The 22,755-nt window shown below is 41.8% G+C and overlaps 1 protein-coding gene across 2 annotated transcripts in view; it reads left to right on the top strand.

Annotated features, from left to right (window-relative positions):
* DIAPH2 (diaphanous related formin 2) overlaps nt 1–10,754 on the top strand; it is a 151,903-nt gene extending 141,149 nt beyond the window's left edge. Inside the window, exon 26 of one of the 2 annotated variants that reach the window (XM_031058841.1) lies at nt 5,967–10,754. In XM_031058841.1, the coding sequence (XP_030914701.1) occupies nt 5,967–6,031 (65 nt within the window). In that variant the 3' untranslated portion in view covers nt 6,032–10,754. The remainder of the gene's footprint in view (nt 1–5,966) is intronic. The other variant, XM_031058842.1, reaches the window with a different exon arrangement.
* Nucleotides 10,755–22,755: the final 12,001 nt, after the last annotated feature.

Here is a 22,755-nt window from a genome sequence, read left to right as displayed (position 1 = left end):
TTGGCCTAAGGGTAAGTCTCTGTTTCTCGATCATAACATTTATAAACCCAGGTTATCACTCAGCTTTCACATGAAAGTCTTGACCTACACCAAAATAAACCAGGATTTATAGAATTTGACCTTACAGCTCCAGGGTTTGCTTGAAATCTCGATGTTTTCTTTGAAACTGATGCTAAAATAACCTTTTTAGCTGACATTTAACTTTGATTGTCAAGAATTTGAGATTCTGTTTAGCAAAAAAACCCCAAAAAGCTGAGAACAGGGATGTTGGATCACTTGGTTTGTTCTCATTTTTGGTTACAGAAATATCAAATCCCAGTGAACGTCAGATGCCCTGCTGTGATGGTATAAAGGGCCAAGGTCAGATTTTGCCAGGCATGTTTAGGTTAAAATAAGAGTGGTTTAAATACTTATGATTAACTGAAAACACATTAACTGTACAGTGTCCCTTAACCCAGCTAGAAAAGAGTTTTATTTGCTTGTTTCATCTGCTGGCAATAAGGATCTTTTGAAAAGAGCTATTTCAGCCCCCTTTCTGCAGTGTTATTTCAGCTGTATTTCTCCCATAACTGATTTTTACCTTATTGCTATTTTTTTTCTCTATAGGCCATACATTCTGAAAGATCAATTTGAAATCAAATCTCACAGAGATGGACTGAATCTTAACAGAATTGAGGTTAGGAGAGCCATTTTCTCTCAAAAAGGGTTTTGCTCCAGACAGCAACAGCAGTTTTGATGCTCTTAATTTCCTTTCCTGGCCTTTTTCTCAGCTGGGATCTGCAATAATGTCAGAGGGACAGGCCAGGCAGTACCACAGGCAGTGTTCAGCTGCTAAAGAGGTGCTGGGTGGGGATGGAGTTCCCTGCTGGTTTACTCTGGGTCAATTCTGCTACTGCCTGAGGTTCTTACCAATTCCATTTTCCAAAAAAAAAAATGTACCTTTCATTGTGGGATGCTAAAGGTGATGTTGGTGCCTGCAGTCCATGAAGGGAAATAAGAATAATAAAATAAAAACAACAATAATAAAATTAAAACTAAAAATGTTATTAATAGTATTAATTTTTTTTTTTTTTTACTTGGGTTGTTTCTTGAAGCAGTTGGTAATGTGCTGTTACAGGAAATAATGATTTGGCCTCAGTTTTCTCTGTGTGTGGGTAGCTCCAGGAGAAAACTGGAGGCTAGTAAGGTTCAAGTGAATTGAATTTGACTTAACTTGTCACAATTTTAATCAGTGACACTGGAAAATATTTCGTTATCCTGATGAGAAAGAAGTGATACTTGTAAAACAAAGTTCAGGTTTTCACCTTTTCCTATAGAGGAAATGCCAGTTATTACAGATGAGGTGTTTGATCCTTGGAATCCATCTGCTGTGGCACTTTATCCATTTAAAACCTACTCAAATGAGTCCTTTCCTCATTTTTTCATCATTCCCCACCTGTAGGAAATTGTCTTGCTGTTTTCCCTGTTTCGCTGCTGCAGTGCTTGGGACTGCAGGAGTATTTTTCCTTTGGTTGCTCATGAAAACAAGATGTGTTTCAGTAGGATTTCCTAGTGAACAAGATTTTACATGAATGAAGAAATGAATGTTTGATGTAAAGGCTTTCATTGATTCCCAACGGCACGGGCCATACAAATTCCCTTTCAGCACGCAGTTCTGTCTCTTTTGCATAGTCAAAACTATTTCAAAAAGATGAAATTTTAAATATTTTATTAACTGCTGAGAGTTGTACCTTCTTGCTGTGATCATTTTCAAGGCAAGTCAAACCAGGACCTCCTTTCTCTGAGCATGGAACAGTTTTTATTATTATTGTCAGCTGTGGAAAGGTCAATTCTTCCACCTTGGGGAGGTGATTTAGGAGGGGAAAAAGGAGTCAAACAAGGTACCAAGCCCAGGGTAGCAGTTTGTAACACATTTATAATTTTAATATCAGGGCTGAGAGATAATGATAGAAGAGAGCTTTTTTTTCCTTGTTGCAGAATGATGCAAATTCCAATCAGGTACCTTTGAGGTATGGTTTTATAGACTCCGTCTTTCCATTATCAGATATCTCAGTGTCATGACCAGTCCACTGGACTGCACAACATCTCTATTAATACAAGCATTGATTGCTCATAAAAAATAGGGTTTGTAATTAGGAGTGCATAAAGTTACTACCTGGAAGAGTGGATAAGGAGAAAATGAAATGAAAAAGTCACTTAATCTTAGCACTGCAGTTGTGCAAAGTACCATTTATTTTTCTCCTCATATAACCGAGTTCTGTGTTGATAACAAGCTGCTGAGTTAATAAATCTGTGGCAGCTATTGAGACTTCTCTTTTAATAACAGAGCTAATGAAGGGGCATTAAGGAAAGGAAAAACAGATTTTGCAGGGTTTATTCCCATCTTGGTGCTATGCTGAGTGCAAGAAGACTTGAGCAAGGAATTGTTTCTATAACAAAGTCCATTTGTTTTTCGCAGGGTCACCATTGCATTCCAGGGTTATGTGTACTAAAAAGGAACTGCTGATTTGATTCCTCAGCATTTAATTTTATATTGACTTCATTTTCATTTGATCCAGCCAGCTAAGAGATGGCGATTATTTTGTGATATAAAAATCTGCTTTGTTTCCCATTTCAATCCTTCACTGTTCTACCTTTCACTGCTCTAAGATCCTTTCAGCAGATTGAGAGGCCACTTCGAAGGTCGTGTGTTCACTTCTGAGACAGATTATAATGTCTGTAATGGGAGCAGAGTGGGTGTGCCCTGCTTTTAAAAGAAATGGACTTCTAAGATTAAAGTGAGAAATCCAATTCTCCCCGTGTGGGGTTACCCAGAAGGCCTGGCTGGTACCCACAGAACCTACGATCATGGTTTCTAGTCATGTTTGCGTGTTTTCAAAATACACCTGAGCCTTTGGGCAATGATTTCTTATTTCACTTCAGCTACTTTTAACTTGCTCTTATTTTCCCTCTCCATCCCCCCCCCTTACAAAAGGAAAGAGTTTTACCATTTATTGATGTTATAGTCGATTTTATGCCAGAATAGTCAGTCATGTTTATGAGCCAGGCTTGCTTTGTGTTGTATTCAATACAGTCTGTTACCCTAAAAAGGTAAATAGAGATGTTGGAGATAACTGAATGTGCATGTTGAAAGTGATAGAAATTTAATGATTTTTCAAAATTCTTGCTCAAGTAACTGAAATGCCAGCCCAACCCAGTTTCACAAGGCATCAGGATATGAAACCATATGAAACCCTTTGCTTTAACTTAACACGTAATGTATTAAGAAAATACTTTCTTATTACCTGAAGAAGGAAATTATATTTTTTTTTTACAATTTTGTTTTGTGGTTTTATGTTTGCCTGAAGTCCCAGCCCAGCTTTGCAATTGCATGATGAAGGGAGAAAAATCTGAAAAAAAAAAAAAAAATCAAAATCAACAGTTCTAGTACACTCTTAATCTGTTTTTAACCTGTGGAGTTGAGGCTGGTGTGTTGAGGCCACTGAGAGCAGTATCAGTGCAGCCTTTGCTCTTGGAGGAGCAGCAGCAGCACATCGGAGTTGATGACTTCCCTTCCTCTGTGCTCTAATTGCCAGCTCTTAGTGACACTGCAACCAGCACAGAGATTTATTCCCGTGCAAAACAGATTGACTTAGGGTAATTTGAATACTTTATGCATGGCTACGTTCATTAGGAAAAGGAGGCAAGGCAGAACTATAAAAAGAACTAATAATCTTGCTAAAGGAGCCGTTAATTCCCCACAGCACTGCAGACACTTGCACCGAGCAGGGAAGGGGAGGCTGATTTTGCAGCCTCTGTTCTCTGTCCAGGAACAGATCACAGAGATGACTTCTTTGTCTCCTTTAATTGCTTGCCGTTCTTGCTCTGCTGGGTTAGAGCAGGGCCCGGGCTTGCAGGGGGCTCTGGAGGTCACCTTGGCCACCCTGTGCCCAGCCTGGCTCCTGGGAATGGATGGAATATCTGAGGATGGAGCTACAGCCCGTCCTGGGGCAGGGCCCAGTGCCCTTCAGAGCCAGGAGGAGTTTGCTGCTGGTCAGTGCCATGTCAGGAGGAGTGTCCTGCTGGTCACTTGTGCCCTGTCAGGAGGAGTGTCCTGCTGGTCAGTGCCCTGTCAGGAGGAGTTTCCTGCTGGTCAGTGCCCTGTCAGGAGGAGTTTGCTGCTGGTCAGTGCCCTGTCAGGAGGAGTTTCCTGCTGGTCAGTGCCCTGTCAGGAGGAGTGTCCTGCTGGTAGTGCCCTGTCAGGAGTGTCCTGCTGGTCTGTGCCATGTCAGGAGGAGTGTCCTGCTGGTCACCTGTGCCCTGTGTTGTGCCTGGCTGGACACCCCTGGGCAGAGCCTGGCTGTGGCCCCTTGGCACCATCCCTGCAGGTGCTCACAGCCCCTGCTGGATCCCAGTGGATCCCTGCTCCAGCCTTTCCTTTCCCCTGGCGCTCAGTTTCACCCAAACCCAGCTCACATACCGTGTGTGTGCCCCCAGGGGTGCTGGGGACCCAGCTCTGTGCCCAGCCCTCTGCGTGGCACTGCCAGGGGCACAGGCTGGGCAGGCAGAGGGAGCTGAGCCTTTGGGAAGAGCTGAGTGCCTGCAGTGTGCCTGGCAGGTGCTTTGCTGAAGTGACTTTGATGCCTTAGGATTTGATTTTTTTATATTTTTATGTATTTGTAATCCTGCAGTTCTTTAGTGTAACTCTAAACTCCATGTACAGTGGGAGCTGCTGCTCTCCCATGCTGGGCAGACACAACAATTCCTCTGCAGGCTGGGAACCAAGGACACCTCACTGCCTCAGGCCTGAGATGGGAACAACAGTGAGTTTGGGGAGCAAACTTGGGGTCAATGACTTCATTAGCTGAAGCTGTAATTGGAACATTAACCCCCAGTATGCAAATGAACCAAACTTATCAAAATGTGCCAACCCGTGACCCATCATCCATTTTTGGGTGCAGCCCCTGAGGGCTTCATCTGCCCCAAATGTACCTGAAGGCCCTTCAGTAAATAGAACTGCTTTTTATTCCCTTAATTCCGTGTTTAGGTAGCCCCAAAAGGCATCAACCTCTTTATGATATTCCAGCCCTGTGTAAAAGTCCCAGCCCCTCTTTTGGGAAATCCTGGTGCTGCAGCAGTGTAGGGACAGAAATGGTGCAGAGCAGCACCTGAATGAGACAGGGCAGAAAAGGTCAAAAGGAAGCAGCCACCAAAATAAAAAAAAAAAAAAAAAAAAGGAAGAAAAAAAGGAAAAAAACGTGCATGGCAGGAACTCGTTGTCAAAATAAAGCTGCAAACCTGCAGAACACTGAGTGGGGGTTAATCTCCTGCCCCTTTTTGTGTGTATGTGTGTATTCATGGCTTTAAAATTTTATTGTAAAGGCATTTAGGAGCGTGGCTGGTACTTGGTGATTGTTTTCCTGTGATAGAGACATATTTATTATTCATTGCAATAATTACTGGGTAATATTTTATACTGAAACTTGTTCACGTTGCACAATCAGGAAATGCTTAGGAAGTGGCTGATTTAACTGTTCTATTTTTAACTCTGTACCAAATTACAGTGAGAGGTGTTTGGGCTTTTAGGCTTGGAGCATCTAGCAGGTTTTCACTGGTCAGTGCGTTCTCATGAAACTTGAAATGCATTTTTCCAGAGATTCTCTGCATAAATTATTTATAAAATTTGAAAGATTTTTACCCAGAATTGTATTTATTATGTGCTGTTTCCAAGGGGACCGTGTTTCAGGATTCTCCCAATGCTTTTATCACCCAGCTTCTCTGATCAAGAAAGTAATTTATTGCTGATTGCAGAACTCTTGAACTCAGTCTGGCAGCTGCAGTGTGAAACTTCTCTGATCCAGTCTCCTACTTACTTATTTACATATCATTCAGAATGATTTTCAGGGCTGTTTGAAAACCTCTTGACATTGCATTATCCGTGTTTCAAATCTTGTGGTGATTTGTTTTTTTCTCTCTTTTTGTTGCAGATAATAAACGAGTGACTTTGGAAAGGTCTCGTTCTCGACACAACGGAGCAATTGCAGCTGTATGATTCTTCTGATGCCAAAGAATTAATGAATTGTTTTATTTACAATGAAATGGATGTGCTTTGGGAAGAGTTTATCATCCAAATTGGCAATGATCATAAAGGAATACTGGTATTGATTAAATGAGATGGTGTAAGAATATGTAATTTTAAAGCAGTTGCTAAAAAAATCCACATACTGTATCTTATTACCCCAACTACCAAGATCTGTAAACAGTGTTAAACAGTAGGGTATATATCTTATTTTCTTATATTCTTTCTTTTTTTCACCCCTTTTTGTTTAAGCTGGCAACTCACATGAAAGGAGTTGGGGATCTCTAGGTTATGTTTTATATGGGTAAGAGAATACACTTCTGTTGAAAGAGTACAGCTGTGGATTCCATTTGCAGTTCTGATTTGAACATGAAAGGAAAAATAATAAAATTGTATGTTAATAAATTCAGAGATGAGCTGGTCTACATTATCAGAATCTTTTTTGTAACCATAAAAAAGCAACACATAGCCCCAGTCAGGTTGCTGAAAACCTTATCAGTGTAAAGCCTGGTGGATTCAGCTGCCAGTGGGATACACCACATATCTACACCTCTGGTGATACGATGAGGTGTACTTACTTATCACTGCTAAAAAGAAAAAAAAAATTAAATAAAAACACAGCATAGGATTTTTCCAAAATTGTATCAAGGGCAGAATATGTTTTTAACTGTATCTAAGGAGGGATTTTTCTAATTGTGCACTTATATATTCTTTATAAAGCTATTTGGGGGAAAGTGTGATTGTCCTATTTTGATGATGCTAAAATGCCTGTGTGTAGGTTTTTAGAGACAAGCTACCCAATGAAGTTTTTCAGAACTGCCTCTGAGTTTTTCCTCTGTTTCTCAGGTAAAATACCTAGGGGGTCTCCACTGGTGGATTTTAGTGCTGAGAGTTCAGCAGCTACCAACGCATTTCCTACCTGGAGCACTGCCTAGCAGTGGCCAAGGCTGATTTTTGGGAAGCTCCTCCCGTTCCCCTTTGTGCCCAGGCCCTTGCACTGCAGCTCCTCAGGTGAGCAGCTGCCACTGTTTGTCCTGGCACTGCTGGGGAAAATCAAATCCTCCCTCCCCTGTCCCCTCTGTCCCCAGGGCAGCTGCCCCACCCTGAAGGTGCACTGCTCACCTGGAGGGGATGGAGGGTTTGAAGTGGAATTCCAGTGGAACTACTGCATAAGTTGCTGAGCTATGATATTTGTAAAGAATCAGGATGCTCTGCAGCAGCTGGCACTTGTTCTCAGATTATTAATGCTTATCACTGATTGATGAAATTTTATTGTGGATGCTTTTATTGCCTGGGGTTATGGGGAACTTGGGGTTTTTTAGTGTCTGTAAAGGCTGTTTGGAAGGTGAGGTGTCAGTGGTTTCTGTGCACAAACTCCTTGCTCTGGAGGGACTTTGCTCCTGGGGCAGTGGATCTTTGCACTACTGCTTGAGCCAAGCATCTTTGTATAGTAGATTCTTTTTGCTTCTCTGCTGAGATCCTCTTAAAACTATTGGACTAGTTTGGGATAAATTCCCACAATTACAAACTGCATTATTGCAAGAAAAGATACAGCTCCTTTTCAATCTAGTATTAATTGTAATTTTTATTTTTTTTTTCAAAGACTACAGGGGGTTTGCCCATAGCTCTAAACATAGGAATACCACTGAAGCCTAGTGAAATGTTTGCTGTCAACTAAATACTCTCCCTAAACTGTTTAGGGGCTTTAGGAACAAACTGAAGAGTTGTATGGTACTTCAGGAAAAAAAAAAAAAAAGAAAAAAGAGAAAAAAAAAGCATGCAACAGGATTTTGTTTCCTTGTTTATCAGTAAGAGCTAAAAAAGAATTAAAGAATTCTATCCTGTTTTGTGCAGGGTCAACATCAGCCTTGTATTGAAGCCCTGCTTCTTGAAATGGAACTATTAAATTTACACTTACAAAAATGTGCTTAATGTACAAAGCCAGTTTAAAGGATTAGGTTCATAATGTCTATAAAAATCAATAGTGTCTTAGAATTCAGATTTTGAAATTAGCATTTTGCTGGGATTTACAAGTATTGGTATAATCTTTCTATGTGAAAACTCAAAAGCTCTCCACAGAATCTTTATACGATAGCAGTAGTTATTAGTGCACAAGTTTTTCATTTCCATGGGTTATATTTTTTTTGGAAAGCTCTGTGAAAGCTGGCTACAGATTTTCGAGAACCAAATCCTAGGAAAAAAAGGCAAATCCAAAATAACAACATCATCTGATGCTTCTATTTTAATACTATTTTTTTCATATTTGAAACATTTATATAATTTAATGGACATATCTGTTAGAACGAAAGTGTCTTTCAAAGGAAAACTAGTTTAGGAGATAATTTATGTAAATATAGGGTGCTCGTATTTATGAAGTCTAAAATATTTTCTGAAATTGATGCTGGTCACTTTGTCTTTTGATAGTTTTTCAGTCTATATTAAATTGCAGATATTTTTAATGTTTTTATTATTGATCTAATTTTCAGAGGTGTCACATGTTTATCTAGAAGTGTAGAAGAGTAGCACCTTTTTCAGAAATGCACTTGCCTTATTTTCTAATTTTAAAAAAAATGAAATATATCAGTTAAATTATATTTGTATTCAAAGTAATCCCAGAAAGAAAATCACTGGAGGGTTCATACATAAATTTCTTGCTAATTATGTTTCACTCTCTGTCCTCTGAGACATGACGTTAACAATATACCAGCGCATCTGTTTGCATTCACATTTTACCAGTTACAAGTTCTGAGAGAGTTTTTTTGGTTTTTTTTAATGATGTTACACTGTTTACATTTCTTAGTTTATTTAAGAGGAAGATAATTTCACCTTTGCGATGAATCGAACCCAACCTCCGAATGTCATGGGAATGAAAGGTTTCAGCCGTGTACAAATATTCCTGTGCTGAGCTCCTGGCTGTGAGCTCAGAGCTGGGCAGGCACTGGGCTCCTCCTGCTCCAGTTTCGTGCAGATTGCTGAGAGAACAAGTGCAACCTGCTCTGTCCTGCGTGCTTGTGTGGGATCCAGAGGGGTCCATCCCAGCACACCCGTGAAGTTGTGTAAATCTGATTATTTGGCTGCAACCAGAACAGGAGCAGTGCCTCAGAGGGCAGTGGCAAACAGGAGCATTGTCCCTTGTTCTGGTTTCAGCTGACTGTGGTCAATATGAGCAGTGTGATCTGAAATGATCTGTTCTTCTTGAGAATTGAGATACAAGAGCGTTCCCATAGTTCCCTTCTGTAATATGCAAATAATCATGAATATCTGTATATTTTTGCATTTTTGTGTGTGGTATATGTACTACCTCAGACAAATGCTGTAAAAAACCATAATATTTTCATGGTTTCTATCCAAGCCACAATTCATTAGCAACCTACTTTAAATTCATCCCACAACACACCAAACTCTGAGAATCTGGCTGAGTTTTAGGTTTGGCTCTGGAAATCCTCCTATAGCTTTTGTTAAGGAAACTTTGCAGCCTTCAGCTTTCACATCCCTCAGGCAAACCCTGCTTTGATGGGTGACTTCAGCCCTTCCTACCCTGAGAATGATCTAGCTGGTGAATATTTCAAACAGGTAATAGTTCTGTGGGAGCAAACTTCCCTGTGTGTGTAAATTGCTTTTTTTCCATTCAGCAAAGGCTTGGCTGAGTTCTACTTTGCTGTTTGCCTTCCAAGTGCTGCAAGGTCGGGCAGGACAAGTGCTGAGCAGTGTCCAGCCCACCTCTGATGTGCCATACTGTATTTGCAAGTTTAAACTCATTTTGAAATAAGTCTTGTGAGAAACCTCTTCCCCTGCGGTGTCTCCGCACACGCCCGCGCATGCACACGAAATGTAAATTAAAAAATAACTTAAAAAAAAAAAAAGAGAAAGAGATTAATCCAAGCAGATGCAGCCAAATGCCCCAGCTTCAGGTGTCTGCAGGTCTCCCAGTGCTGCTTTGGTGCTCCAGGGAGGGAGTTGTGTGAGCCTGTGCACCCTGCAGTCCTGCAAGCACCCACTGGTGTCACGGGGAGAGGGGGAAAGGAGAAGGATTTGTCCTTGGAGTGCTTTTAGCACTGTTTGAGGTGATACATATGCCACAGAATGTGAACAATAACCTATCACACTTCAGTCAATCTGCTACCATGCACCATTTGATTTCCCTTTTGGAAGTCATAGGACTCCTGATGCCAAAAAAAAAAAACAAAACAAAAAAAAGATTAAAAAAAATAAAAAGGTGACAAAACTCATGCATTTCTATTTTTTAAACAGCTCTGTGTTTGTATGTAATGTTTAAAATAGGAATTTGATGAAATCACAGCCTGGCCATTGTTAATCCATGTATTCTGAAAACTGTAATAAAGATATACATACCATGATTCTGGTAGATGCACCAATGTTTTACTTGATTATCATGATTATTTCCTGTTGAGTACCATCACCTCAAAGCCTGGGTTTGCTGTATAAAATTGTCATGCTGAAATTACATTCCATTTTAGCTTACTGTCGTTTTGTGGATTTCTGTCTTTTTTTTCTCTGAGGTGTCAATTCTATTTGACTTGAATTTGGGGAACCAGGTGCCTTTTCCAGTGAAGGAGGACTTTAAAAACCAAATAACCCAAAAAAGTATATAATTTAAAAAAAAAACCCAAATTAAATCATGGTGATACCATTTAATTTTTACAAAAATAACAATAAAAGGGAATCAATGAACAAATCCCATGGGTCCATATTTATTTGAAGAGGCTGGATTTCAGTATAGAATTTCTAAGCACACAAATAGTCAGACAGCTATTGCTGATGTTTTCCAAATTATTTAATTCATTCCCAGAATGGTCTTAGCAGAACAGAAACCTGGCAGACTCTTCCCTTCAAAACTCTTAATGATGTCACCAGAACAGACTGAACTGCACAATAGTACAGAGAGATAGCACTGAATTTTACTCAAAATTCTAATTTGATATAATCCTAATGAATATGAGCAGCCATGTTGATAAAACTCTCCTTAAGTAACTTTTTATATGTGGAAAAGATGTGCCCAGGGATGGTCAAAGGCACCATAAATATATATGTGTGTATATATATATATATATATATAAAACATTCCCCCAAACCTTCTGCAAATGCCCACATAAATTTTATATAAGTTTTGATTCTTGAAGCATTATTAATTGTGGGTTTTTTTTGATAATGCTAATATCAATGTATGGGTTTATTAAAATTGTCATTGCTGTCTTTAGCACCCTGTGCATGCTGATAGAGTATTTGTTGCTTTATGACATTAATGTTTTCTCATCATTACCTGTAAGCAGCTGATCCTCTGCCTTTAAATACCCATAATGTGAAACTTAAAAGTACAATTCATTGTGGTATCAGGTGGTTAAAAATTATTTCATAAATTCTTTTTCACAAAACTGGGCATGGATTCTGTTTGGGAGAAAACATTTCCAAGTATCTCCAAGTCCCCGTGAATTTCCCTAGGCACAATGGAAGTGTCTTATGAACCATCCCCATTGTGTTTGCACATCAGGCAGTGAGTAATCTGCAGTCATTCACAACAGCAAAACTTGATTATTACTTTATTATGGCAGTCCTACTCAGTGGGGTATTTAAAGCACACACTGGTAGAAAAGAGCTCTCTCCGGTTGAGCAGAGTGGGAGACAAGCATCTGACTTCTGAATGGTGAGGGATCAACAAAAGCAGGAAGAGGGATGCTGATAATCCCCTGTCAGTCTGAGCTCTCAGTCATGCTGGCAAAAATATCCCAAGGAACTTCCTGATTTACACATTGGGAAATGTTGGAAAGCAGAACTTGGAATAACACACAGTGCCAGAGAGGGCAGGAAGAAATAATGAGGAAGGACAAAACACAAAACCATGTTACAAAGGGATTTGTGACAGGTGGTGTTTGACCAAGCAATGGAAGCACAGAAAGAAAAGGGAAAAGCAGAGGTGGCACAGAGAGGCCAGTGCTGACTCAGGAGGGGAGGGAGCAGAGGCTCAGAGCATTTATCTGCTGGGTTTGAGCACCCAGCACGAGGTGCTGCTCAGCTCCCAGCTGCAGGGGCAGAATTTGGTCCATGAGGGTGATGCTGCTGCACAGCCCCGAGGTGCTGGGAGGGCAAAGGGCTTCACTCCCCCCTCAGCCACTTGCAGACATCTGACCTGCACTTTGGAAACAGGGACCATTCTCTTCCTGCCTGCTGAGATTTGGTGGCCACCCCCATCACTGCACTGGCAAAATTCAGTGCAAACTCTCCCTGCAAAATTCAGACCCAAGTCCCCATCCCTAAAGTGGAGTGTTCTCTTCAGAGGTCACTGAGGAGCTGCCATAAGCTCAGAAAACAAGTTTCTATAATGTAATACTTTATAATATAGGATGTTTCTTAACTATAAGGTGGAACTAGATAACTAATTTTTAAAAATCTGGAATCAGAAGAAGCTGCTTTGCCCCTGCAATAGTTCTGCATTTGTTGCAAGACTTGCATACCTGCTGAAGTAGAGGCTCAGTGCTCTTTTCACTTGGAGTTTTTTCCAGAATGTGATAGCCATAAACTGGAGTAGACACAATTCACAAGAGGGGACAAGAGCATAACTCTAAATAATTCAGCAGAAACTATTTCAGGTGCTTCTGGGGGCTTTTTGCATCTACCATTGTATTTCCTTCCTAAATAATTTCATTTTGGTAATCTGCCTTGTACAGCAGAGGCCATTTAAAGAAGCAATAATCACAGGTGGTATGATCCCTTTTACACAAAGGGAACAATTTAAAAGGACAAACTTCATTTCTCTGGGTTTCAGTGGACTCTGCCAGGGAAGTGTCTTTTGCCATTCATTTGTGTTTGCCTTGAGCTCACCATGTGTTTTGCCCAGTAAAATCTGAATATTCCTGATTCCTGGATTTGGCAAAGGACTGACACAGTAGATAAAAGGTCTCTTGATCTGCTCCCCTGTGTGGCCCAGCAAGTGATTCAGGCTTGCAGCCATTTATCTGTGAGCCACACAGGCTCCAGTCTGGGGGTCAGGCTTAGCACTGGGAGGCAAAATTTAAAACACAAAATTTAAAACACATGCAAAGTAGAGAGAACCTGGAGGGCAGCAAAAATGCATCTGTTGGACACCAGCTCTGATGTCTTGGTCTGGTTGGACTGTTGGAAAATTTTGGCCTTGCAATAAAGCCTATTTATGCATATTATTAAGATATCACATAGAAAAGTTACGCCAGGTTTAATTGTAGGTACTGCAAACTGCTGGGATTATTCAGTACTCAGGTTTTTGCTGTTGCTCACTAATTTCCCCATTATTGGCTTTCAGCTGGAGCCAGAGTGATGAACGCTTGCACTGAGGAGAGGTGCACTGATCAGGGAGGTGGGAACTGAAGGAGATGAGCAGGGGAAGCCTTTAATGTAAATTCTGTAAAGCAAAACTATATTTCTGCATGGAGTTCCTTGTATAATCAAGGAAGCAAATTATATAAAACAGATCTTTGATCATGAAGATGTTTTCCATGCAAAGTATGCTGCTTTTCCCACATTAATATCCTGTTTGCTCCTAATGAAGGCAGAGCCTGCAATTTTTGTTACAATCCAGTACCAACACAGTCATCATTTTCTTTCATTTTGATTTTCCTCAGATTTCTTTCATGGGGGATCAGTTGCAGGTGCCTGAGTCTGGAAAGGAGCAGGTGTGAAAGATCAGGCACAATCTGATGGCTGATTTAAACCAAGAGGTTCCTGTTGAACCTCAGATTTTCTCCACCTGTGAAGCCAATTTTCCTTTCACTGTGTGTTTTCTCTCAGTTGGTTTGTGTCTCTCCACACCCTTCCAGGGGCTGAAAATTGGAATTCCCAGTGAACATCTGCATTTCCCAACTGGAGAGGCAAGGAATGTCCAACAGAACAGGTGGGAGCATTTTCTAAAGACACAGTGTGCAAGACTTTGTGGGGAAGCCCTTTCTGTCCACCTAGGTGGGGAAAACTCTGTGGTGAATTCTTCCAAGGCAAAGCCCTGAGGATTTCCCTGAGGGGGGAGGATTCAGAGGATTCCACAAGCCAAAATTCAGCGAACTGAAGCAGGGAGAGGAGACCCTCCCAGTTTTCCTGGCAGTCACTTCACTCCTACAGGCAGGGTTCACCCAAGGAGGCCCTGTGGGCCAGGATGTGCTGTTGGAACATCCTGCTCTTGTCTCTGCCCCTTGGAAGATGGCTTTTAGCTGAGCTACCCACCTGAGCAAGGCTCCCACTGCTGGATTCTCACCCTGCACCTCCCTGTGCTGCTCTCTCTGCAATGTGATTTTCTCTTCCCCACTCTCCAGAGTCACTTGGTGAGTGTGGGCTGGTTACAGTGGGGACAAAGAGCTTCATGGCCATCTCTTGAGGAGGCAGCATTGACCAGGGGATGGGCTGACAGAAGTGCCATTGGTTTATTGATGCAGCATGCTGGGAAATGGAATAGTGAGCCCTGAATGAGGATTTTTCCTTAGTGCAGGGTAAGTGTGCTGGGGGAAGAGGGGGCCTGTGCTGCTGTGTCAGGGAGCAGTGACCAGCCCTGCATCCCTCCCTGCAAGGCTGAGGGAAGCAGAGGTTTGTGTTTTGCTTGTCCTGGTGAAATGCAAACACATCAATCTGTGCCCACCCAGCAGCCCGTGATGGCAATAATTGTTTTGGCCCCAGTTCATTTTCACAGTGGTGGAATTAAAATCCAATCTGTTGGCTGTTGGTTTCCTCTCCCCCGGAGGAGGCAGCCCCCTGCCAGAAAACCTCCTGAGAAATGAGGGAATGAATCTCATTCTGCAGGTGGCAGAGTGAAATTTATCTAAATCCACCATCTCTGGGCCCAGCCTAAAGCCAGGCCCAGCCCTCCTGCAAGACAAGAGCACCAACCCCCAGCACAGGGGATGATTAAAAACTTTCCATATTGCTGGTAGCTGGATGCAATTTAGAATATGAGTTGCTATACTGAGATGCTGAAAACTGTAAACAGTATTTGCATTTTGTTATGAATGTTTTGCATAACTTTAAGGATGTTTTCTTTATCCCCAAGTGGGGCTGGTTTGAGCCCATAATGTGCTGTGAAGTTCCAGGAACAGAAAAATTTGTTGAGCTCAAACAGGCCAGTATCACAGCAGACGTAAGAGTGTTCAAGCAAAGAGTGTTTTGCATCCAAAATGTGTATATATTTGCATTTTTGATGCAAAAAGCCACTTCATCGGCACTGCAAATGGAGCCCACAACTGAGGCAGTGCAGAATTCTATGAAATTGAAAAGTTGTGTGTAATTTCTGAAAAACAAAGTCTATATTGCACAGCTTTAACTAGAGCTAATATTTAAACCAGTTTAGTCATCAGTGAACTAACATGGCAGGAGCACTCTGAGCTTCATCACTGTCAGTTTCTCATGTCCCTAGCTCTGTGCAGTTGCTTTTTTTTAACGTTTTTAAATTAAACTTTATCCTATTTAATTGCTAGGAAAAGAAAAAAAGTGCAGAAAGATTGGGATCTGAATTTTAAACATCCTCATTTTAGGTGTGCTGGTTTTAGGTCTCAGTTTTAAGGGAGCTGCACTGGGGGAATCTCAGCACAAGATTCCTCTGGAAAGCCAAAGTTGAATTTTTTCATGCCAGTCACAGTTAAGGTGCCTGTTCTAGAGCTGGCTTTGGGATTGCACTCTGTGATCACTGCCCCAAGCTCACTCATAATTCCCGAACTTTATTCCCAAAATCCTGACTTTTGAAAACACTGTTTTATCCAGAATGAATTCTGTTTTCTGGTATTTGGGAGTTACCATAAACTGGTCCCCTGAGTTGGGTTCTACCTGGAAAAGGGAGTGGCCTCAATCCCAAAGCAGCTCTTCATCCAGTTAATTGTCACTGTCAGCTGTTAATTCTTATGCACTAATAAAGTATAATCTCATTTATTTCTCATGCAATCCTTCTTGCTTGTGTTGGTGGGTGTTTATTTTTAGTGAACCAGTGTCTCCACTGCCCAAATTCCACCACACATTCAGTCTTGCCAGGCTGGCTGGGCAATGCAAACTGGGCAATGATTTCATCCCAGTGCCAGGCTCACCTCCCTGAGCTGAGAGGTGGAACAGGGGTGTGGGAGCTGGCCAGGACTCCTCATGCAGGTGGTGATTGCCAGCTGTCTCACTGGCTGACACAAAGAACTTCTTGCTTGGTCTCAGAAAAAAGAAAAAAGGAAAAAAATCCTAATTTTTTGAAACTGCGTTTATAATGAACACTGAATTTCAGTATAGGATCAGAGGAAATGTGATTTTAAGTCAGTGGTGTGGTTGGTCTTTTTTCTTTCTTGCATTGACATTATTAAATTAAAAGGAGATCCTTCTTTCACAGAGGAAGAGAGAGCTACTTATTCCTTCTATAAGCAGAATTTCTTGTGTCAGAGGCTTGAGATATTTTGCAAATACTGTAACTGTGTTAATACGTTTTGAGTTCTGGGCTGTGATTGCAGCATTTCTAGACAACGTTGTTAGCCTGAGCAGGGAATCTCAGTCAAATGTCAGGATCTTGTCTGTAAGGTATTTCCGCTCCTAAGTGTAGTGCAGAATGTCACTGTCATTCCAATTAGTGCAGCTGATTGCTATTAAATTTGTTTTGTTTGACATACTGCAATCTTTTGCTCCAAGCCAGGCATTTTGTACACCACACAGAAACAGCACATAATAACAACAGACATTAAGGCTGGTGGCAGACAGGACCTCTAAGAATTGTCAAAGAAATCAACTTTCTAATTTTTGCAGTGTTTCAGCTCTGTTTGTTGCAGCAACGCTGACAGATATTTTAGGACAACAGTGAGATATAAACCACAGCATTCACATTCATGTGCTCCTGGTTTGCTGGGCAGTAATATTCATTTACTTTGCCAGGCAAGGACATTCATTTGTAACAGTTCACTCATTTGTCATTGTAGATTCACTGCCTAGGAAATTGAGAGGATGAAATTTAAAGTTTCTTAATGTGTTAGTCCCCCTCTTTTTAAGTGGCTTCTTGTAGGGCTTTGGAATCCCAAGGGTGGGGTAAGGCACTGGGGAAGGGGTGGTAGAAGAGGAGGGACCCTCCACCAACACTGCCTGTTTTTATTTAAATAAACCCCCCTGTGTCTGCCTGTCAGTCACACGTGCTCCACTCGACTCACATCAGGAACATTTATGTATGCCCAGCTTAACATTTTACCTTGCTGCAGTGCACTTGTGTTGGAAAGCAGGGCTCAGCTCATCCATCTGATGCTGGTGGGTGCAGCAACGGCAGCAGAGAACAATTGCTGAGCCAAAGGAGCTCCTCACACAGGTAAACACAGCTTTTCTTCCCCCATTAACCCAGCAGTGTAATTACACTGCTCATGGGACAGCTGTCAGGTTTCCATTGCATGACAGGTTCCTTGGGCACAAACCTGGGCACCGTTCCCATTGCAGGGAGCCAGCAAGCTTCAGGAATTCCTCACTAACAGAAAATGTCCTGGAGTAGAATGATAGCAAACAGTTTGAGGGATATGAGAGAGAGAGGGTATTACATACTGAGAATATTTATGTAGATGTATTTGTAAAAATAATCCCAGAAAAAGCACCTTTCTATCTCTTGAATGTCACAAGAGGAAATTTGCAGGGGCTACATTGCAATCTCTTTAAATGATTCCTGGTATATTATTTATTACACTGGCATTTGGGGAATTATTATTTTTGTTTTCGCTTGTTGTGGCTTTCAAAACATGATGGTACTATCCACATTTTCAATCAATAACATGACATTCTCAGGCAGCATTTCTCTGGGATCCAGTGATGGCCAGAATTTCAACCATCATGCTGAAATATCAGCACAGGACTGCTCAGCCAAGTGAAGCATCACTTCCCTTCTCTCAAATGTTCAAACCAAGCTAGGTAAAACACACTGGTCCTTTAGGAGACTTGGCTCAAATTAGGACCCAGAAAAGGTTCTCATAGTTCAAAATTAGTTTTAATAAATTCCTGGAAAGAAAAGAAAAAGATTTTAGAGGCTGCAGAGCTTTTTTTCTCCCCATGAGAAGGTAAAACTACTACTACCATATTTACCTGGGACTGAGTGTTGCTAACAACTAAAATTAACTAGAAAATTGAAAGGGGGATGGAATATTCTCAGTCTGCAAGGACAGTACAGACCTGAAACGATTCCTGGGCACTTTTAGGTGCACAGAAGAGGCTTTTCCATGCAGACACTGAGCCCTGGCATGTCTGAGCCTGGCTCTCAGGCTGAGTCTGTGCAGCAGTGGCACCAGCAACCCATGCTCCAGGAGCAGCCAGGAGCTGGGGCTGTGCTCCTGGTGCTGCAGAGTTCTTTATTTGCATTCCATTTCACCAGGGTGAGGTTGGTCAGAGGCCAGGAGCTGGGCAGCACTGGGGGATATTTGCACAGTGCGCTGTAGCTGCTGCTACAAGGGAAATAGAAAATTGTTTAATGGTGCCAGGAGACTCCAGTGAAAGTGAGAAATCCAAGGCAGACAAGGAATCATCCCTGTGGGAGAAGCAAGAGTTCCCTGCCCAGTGGAACCCAGGAATATGAGGGTTATGGCTTGCTGCTCCCTCCAGCCATGAGGGGTGTGGGCTGGAGAACCAGCAGGAGCACAGGGAGATTAAAGCAAACAAAACCCTTCCTCATGCAGCTGCTCCACAGCTCCTAATGGAGGTGAGTTGTGGATGGAGCAGAGCTGCACCAGGAGCTGCTGTAATAGGGGTAATATATCCTGCAGATAAACCCAACAAAACATCCCACAGAAAGCATGCATGGTCCTCTGGGATTTTATGCTATAGCTTTATGGACTTCTCAAATGAATATGCATTAAATCTAGCATATTAAATATATGTCTAATTACTTGTATTTTTAGTGGCTGCTGACAGAATTTATCCCAGCAGCTCTATTTACTCATGTATGAGAGAAGAGACTCTATTATCCACTGCTTGCAAAGCCTGCATCTGTTTTTGTTCCATTCTGCTGCCATGTAGCTTTAGCAGGGTGAGCAGCAGCTACTTCATCCTGTCAGAACACATAATCATCCCAGGTTAATTCAGAACTTCCCTTCCTTCTCCCAGCATTACCCTTTTACATCCATTGCTCCCTTTGTTTTGGGTCACTGGGCCAGGCTTTCTGTCTTGTTATCAGAGTTTCTCAGTTCACAGTTGAAACCCCTCCAGTTGTTGACAGATGTTGCAGGCAGGAGATGTTTAAGCACTGCTGCTGCACAGGTAAACAGAGCCAGCGTGGCAGGAGGTGAACAATTGCATTCCCAAACAGAAATGGCACAGTGGGGTGTTTCACTGAGGCTCATTTTACAATTTAGAAAATCTACAGTGTCTCTTTCCATTGTGGGCCTTCAGTTGTCCCTGGGATTTCAGTCCCACTGCCTTTAGAGGCTCTAAGCAGATGCACCAAATAAATAATATTGCTCAAAATACAGCACTGGGCAGAACTGTGTATCAGGCCCTTCTGTTCATCAGTCTGAGCAGAATTTTGGAGACAATGAAGTCCTGACCTTTTGGTCTAATACAGACTTCATCCAACTGGGATATCAACCACATTAGTCAGTAGAAAATGATGAAGAGGAGGGTGAAGATTAAAACTTAAATTCCTTGTAAGTTTAGGAGCCTAATCCTGGTTTGAGGTTTTATATCTCAAATCAGAATCTTGGAGCTGAATTGCTGTGTCATATGTCTCAATAATCATTACTATTTTCTCTTAATACACATCTGAAAAAGATGTATTTCTGCTTCCTGCTATCTCCTTTCATATAACTTGTGGCCCTATCATTTTCTCAGGCTGGGAAAATAATCTTCCCAGAAGCAGGAGGCAGCATTATCCTGGCTCTGTGTTAGCATTCCTCAGAGTACTCCAGCCTCACGCTCATGTTTCCCACTCCATGGAATATATTTATTCAACACCTTTTTTTTTTTTTCCCCTCCTTGCTGCAAAATGTACAGACAATCCTTTCAACTGCTGAACTGCTGTATTACAAGAGGCCCCAACCAAGTGTTTTTACTCTGGCAAGCTGCTGTGCTTGCTGAGTTTCCTGCAGAGCATGATAATGCATGTAAAGCATGGCCAGGAAAAGCCCACTGGGAAGTGCTGCATCCCAGGGACAGCAGCAGAGTGGTTTGGATGTGATGCCTGTGCTGAGCCTCTCAGCCCAGAAAGAGGCAGCCTTGAGTGGGAGTTCCTTGTGAGGAGGGGGAAATGCAGGGTTTTACACACTGCAGACAGCCCAGTGATCACTGGTGGGTTTGAAGAGAGATAAAATACAAGTTTGCATTTTAAGTGTATGAGCTAGGACAGATTTAGTTTCTGCTGGTGATATTGTTACAGTCAGAGCAAACAAAGCTGATGGCGCTGTGGCTATGCTGTGTCTGCTCTAGAAATAGTCTGGGAGTGTTCAAGGCCAGGCTGGATGGGGATTTAAGAAGCCTGGAGCTGTGGAAGGTGGCTGTGTCCATGAAAGGGGGGTTGGATTAGGGGATCTTTAGGGTCCCTGCCAACCCCACCCCGTGATGGTGTTTGCAGGGGTCTCAGGATGAGGGAAGAGATAAGAATGTCGACTCCATGTTTCAGAAGGGTTGATTTGTTATTTTATGATATATATTATATTAAAACTATACTAAAAGAATAGAAGAAAGGATTTCATCAGAAGGCTAGCTAAGAATAGAAAAGGAAAGAATGATAACAAAGGCTTGTGTCTGACTGAGAGTCTGAAACAGCTGGACTGTGATTGGCCATTAATTAGCAACAACCAACATGAGACCAATCACAGATCCACCTGTTGCATTCCACAGCAGCAGATAACCAATGTTTACATTTTGTTTCTGAAGCCTCTTGGCTTCTCAGGAGGAAAAATCCTAAAGAAAGGATTTTTCATAAAACATGTCCGTGACACCACCCTTTCATGATTTCTGGAATTTCAAACTCTTGTGCATCTACTCTGGCACCTTTCACATTTGTTATCCATGGGAAAAATGTGAAATTTAACTATATTTCTTGAAGCTGAGCTTGGTCAGCTGCAGAAAAAGGATGGAGGAAAAAGAAGAAGGTACCATTTGTCCTGAGTGTTCTGAGCAAAGGAGGGCAGCCACAGCAGGGCTATGCTTTGCTCACTGTCCATTCCCCAGTCCTGTGTCTATAGTTCCACTAAATCTTTAAGGCAAAACTTCATATGCTTATCTGCTTGATTAAGTATCCACTATCTTCCTCCATCCTCATCATTAAACTGACAGTAATTACACCAAATTCAATGCATGACCTCTGGGTGTTTGCCCCAGTAAGTTACCAGAGAAGGGCTGCTTGTACTTTAATCCACTCCCATCAAAGTTACAAAGATTTAGTTCCCCCAATTCAGAGACAGTGATTCCCATCAGAAAAAGGTGCAGATAATTGCCATTTATTACCTGCAACACAAATCAGGTCTGAATCTTCTGTCTGTGTTGACATGAAAAATAACCACTACTCAGTGGAGCAAAAGGTGGTGACCCAGCAGCTAATGAAGTGTCAAAGTGAAGCCAGCAGAAAGGAGTGACTTTCAAAGTCAATGAAATGGACAAGGAAAAAAAGGGTAACTATTTAATATATTTTTGAGGATTAACACTAATTAGATTTCTTACTTTTTTATTTGCTCTTGTTAATTCAGTCCTACAGAATAGGCTCATCTAAACCCAAACATTTTTGTGTGTATCATGTTGAGAAAGTTTAAAAATATAGGCAACCCCCTATGTTATTCAAATAGAGATCTCTTCTACTTGTCTGCTTCTGCCAGGTTCCCAGTCTCAGCCCTGCCCCTGTGCTGTCAGCCCCACATCTGCCAGGCTGTGGTGTGACTGCAGGAAACCCCAGCCCTGATTTGTTTGTCTGGGAATGGAGTCACTCCCTGTTTGTCTGACAAACAGGAATAAATGTCACTCCAACCTCTGCTCAGGTAAATGGCTACATCTGTAGTTAACATTTTGACCTAGATGCAATTGGCTCTAATCAATCACTAATTACTTTCAATTTAAGCATACATGAGAACTAGTAAAGTGCTGTTCTTTCAAATATTTCTGTGCTAGAGCAGCTTTTATTGGAATTATTCCACAAGAAGCTGGTAGTGGCACAGGTCAGTGTCTAGGCTACTTTTTCAAGAAAACAAAATAATTAAAGTTTATTGACTTTATCTGGAAACTATTTCTATGAGTTGTTACAAAAGTTTTGTTTGCTACATGACAGTTTACTACTTCAGTTCCTAACTTGCATCAGTTGGCACATAATGAGATCAAGTGAGAGCTCAGCCTTAAGCTGTCTGTCTGTCAGCATATTATCTGTTCTGCCATGGAATAGGAGCTAGCAGAGCAGCTTGGATAAATCAGCTTTTGCAGTTGTCATTTCCTGCTATATGGGGACTTTATGGGAGAAATACATTGTCTAGATTAGGCATGGATTGATAGCTGTGCTCTCCAGGAATGATGAAGAAATACCAGAGATGATCATTATCCACAGAGGCAGCTTCTGCCAGCCAGTCACTGCTTCACCTTCCATGGGAATAACTGTTTTCCATCTCCTTCCACAGAGCTGAGCTGGTGTGAGAAGCAGTGAAAATTCCATCAGTGAGTGCCTTTGTGCCAGGCTGAGCAGCTGCTGGAGCAGAATCCCTGGAAGCTCTGCAGTGCCTGGACACAGCTTTAAGGCAGCACGAAGGCAACATCACATTTCATTCAGC

Source organism: Geospiza fortis, unplaced genomic scaffold (genome assembly GCF_000277835.1).
Source record: "Geospiza fortis unplaced genomic scaffold, GeoFor_1.0 scaffold29, whole genome shotgun sequence".
Classification (NCBI taxonomy): domain Eukaryota; kingdom Metazoa; phylum Chordata; class Aves; order Passeriformes; family Thraupidae; genus Geospiza; species Geospiza fortis.
This window is presented reverse-complemented; position numbering and strand designations above follow the sequence as displayed.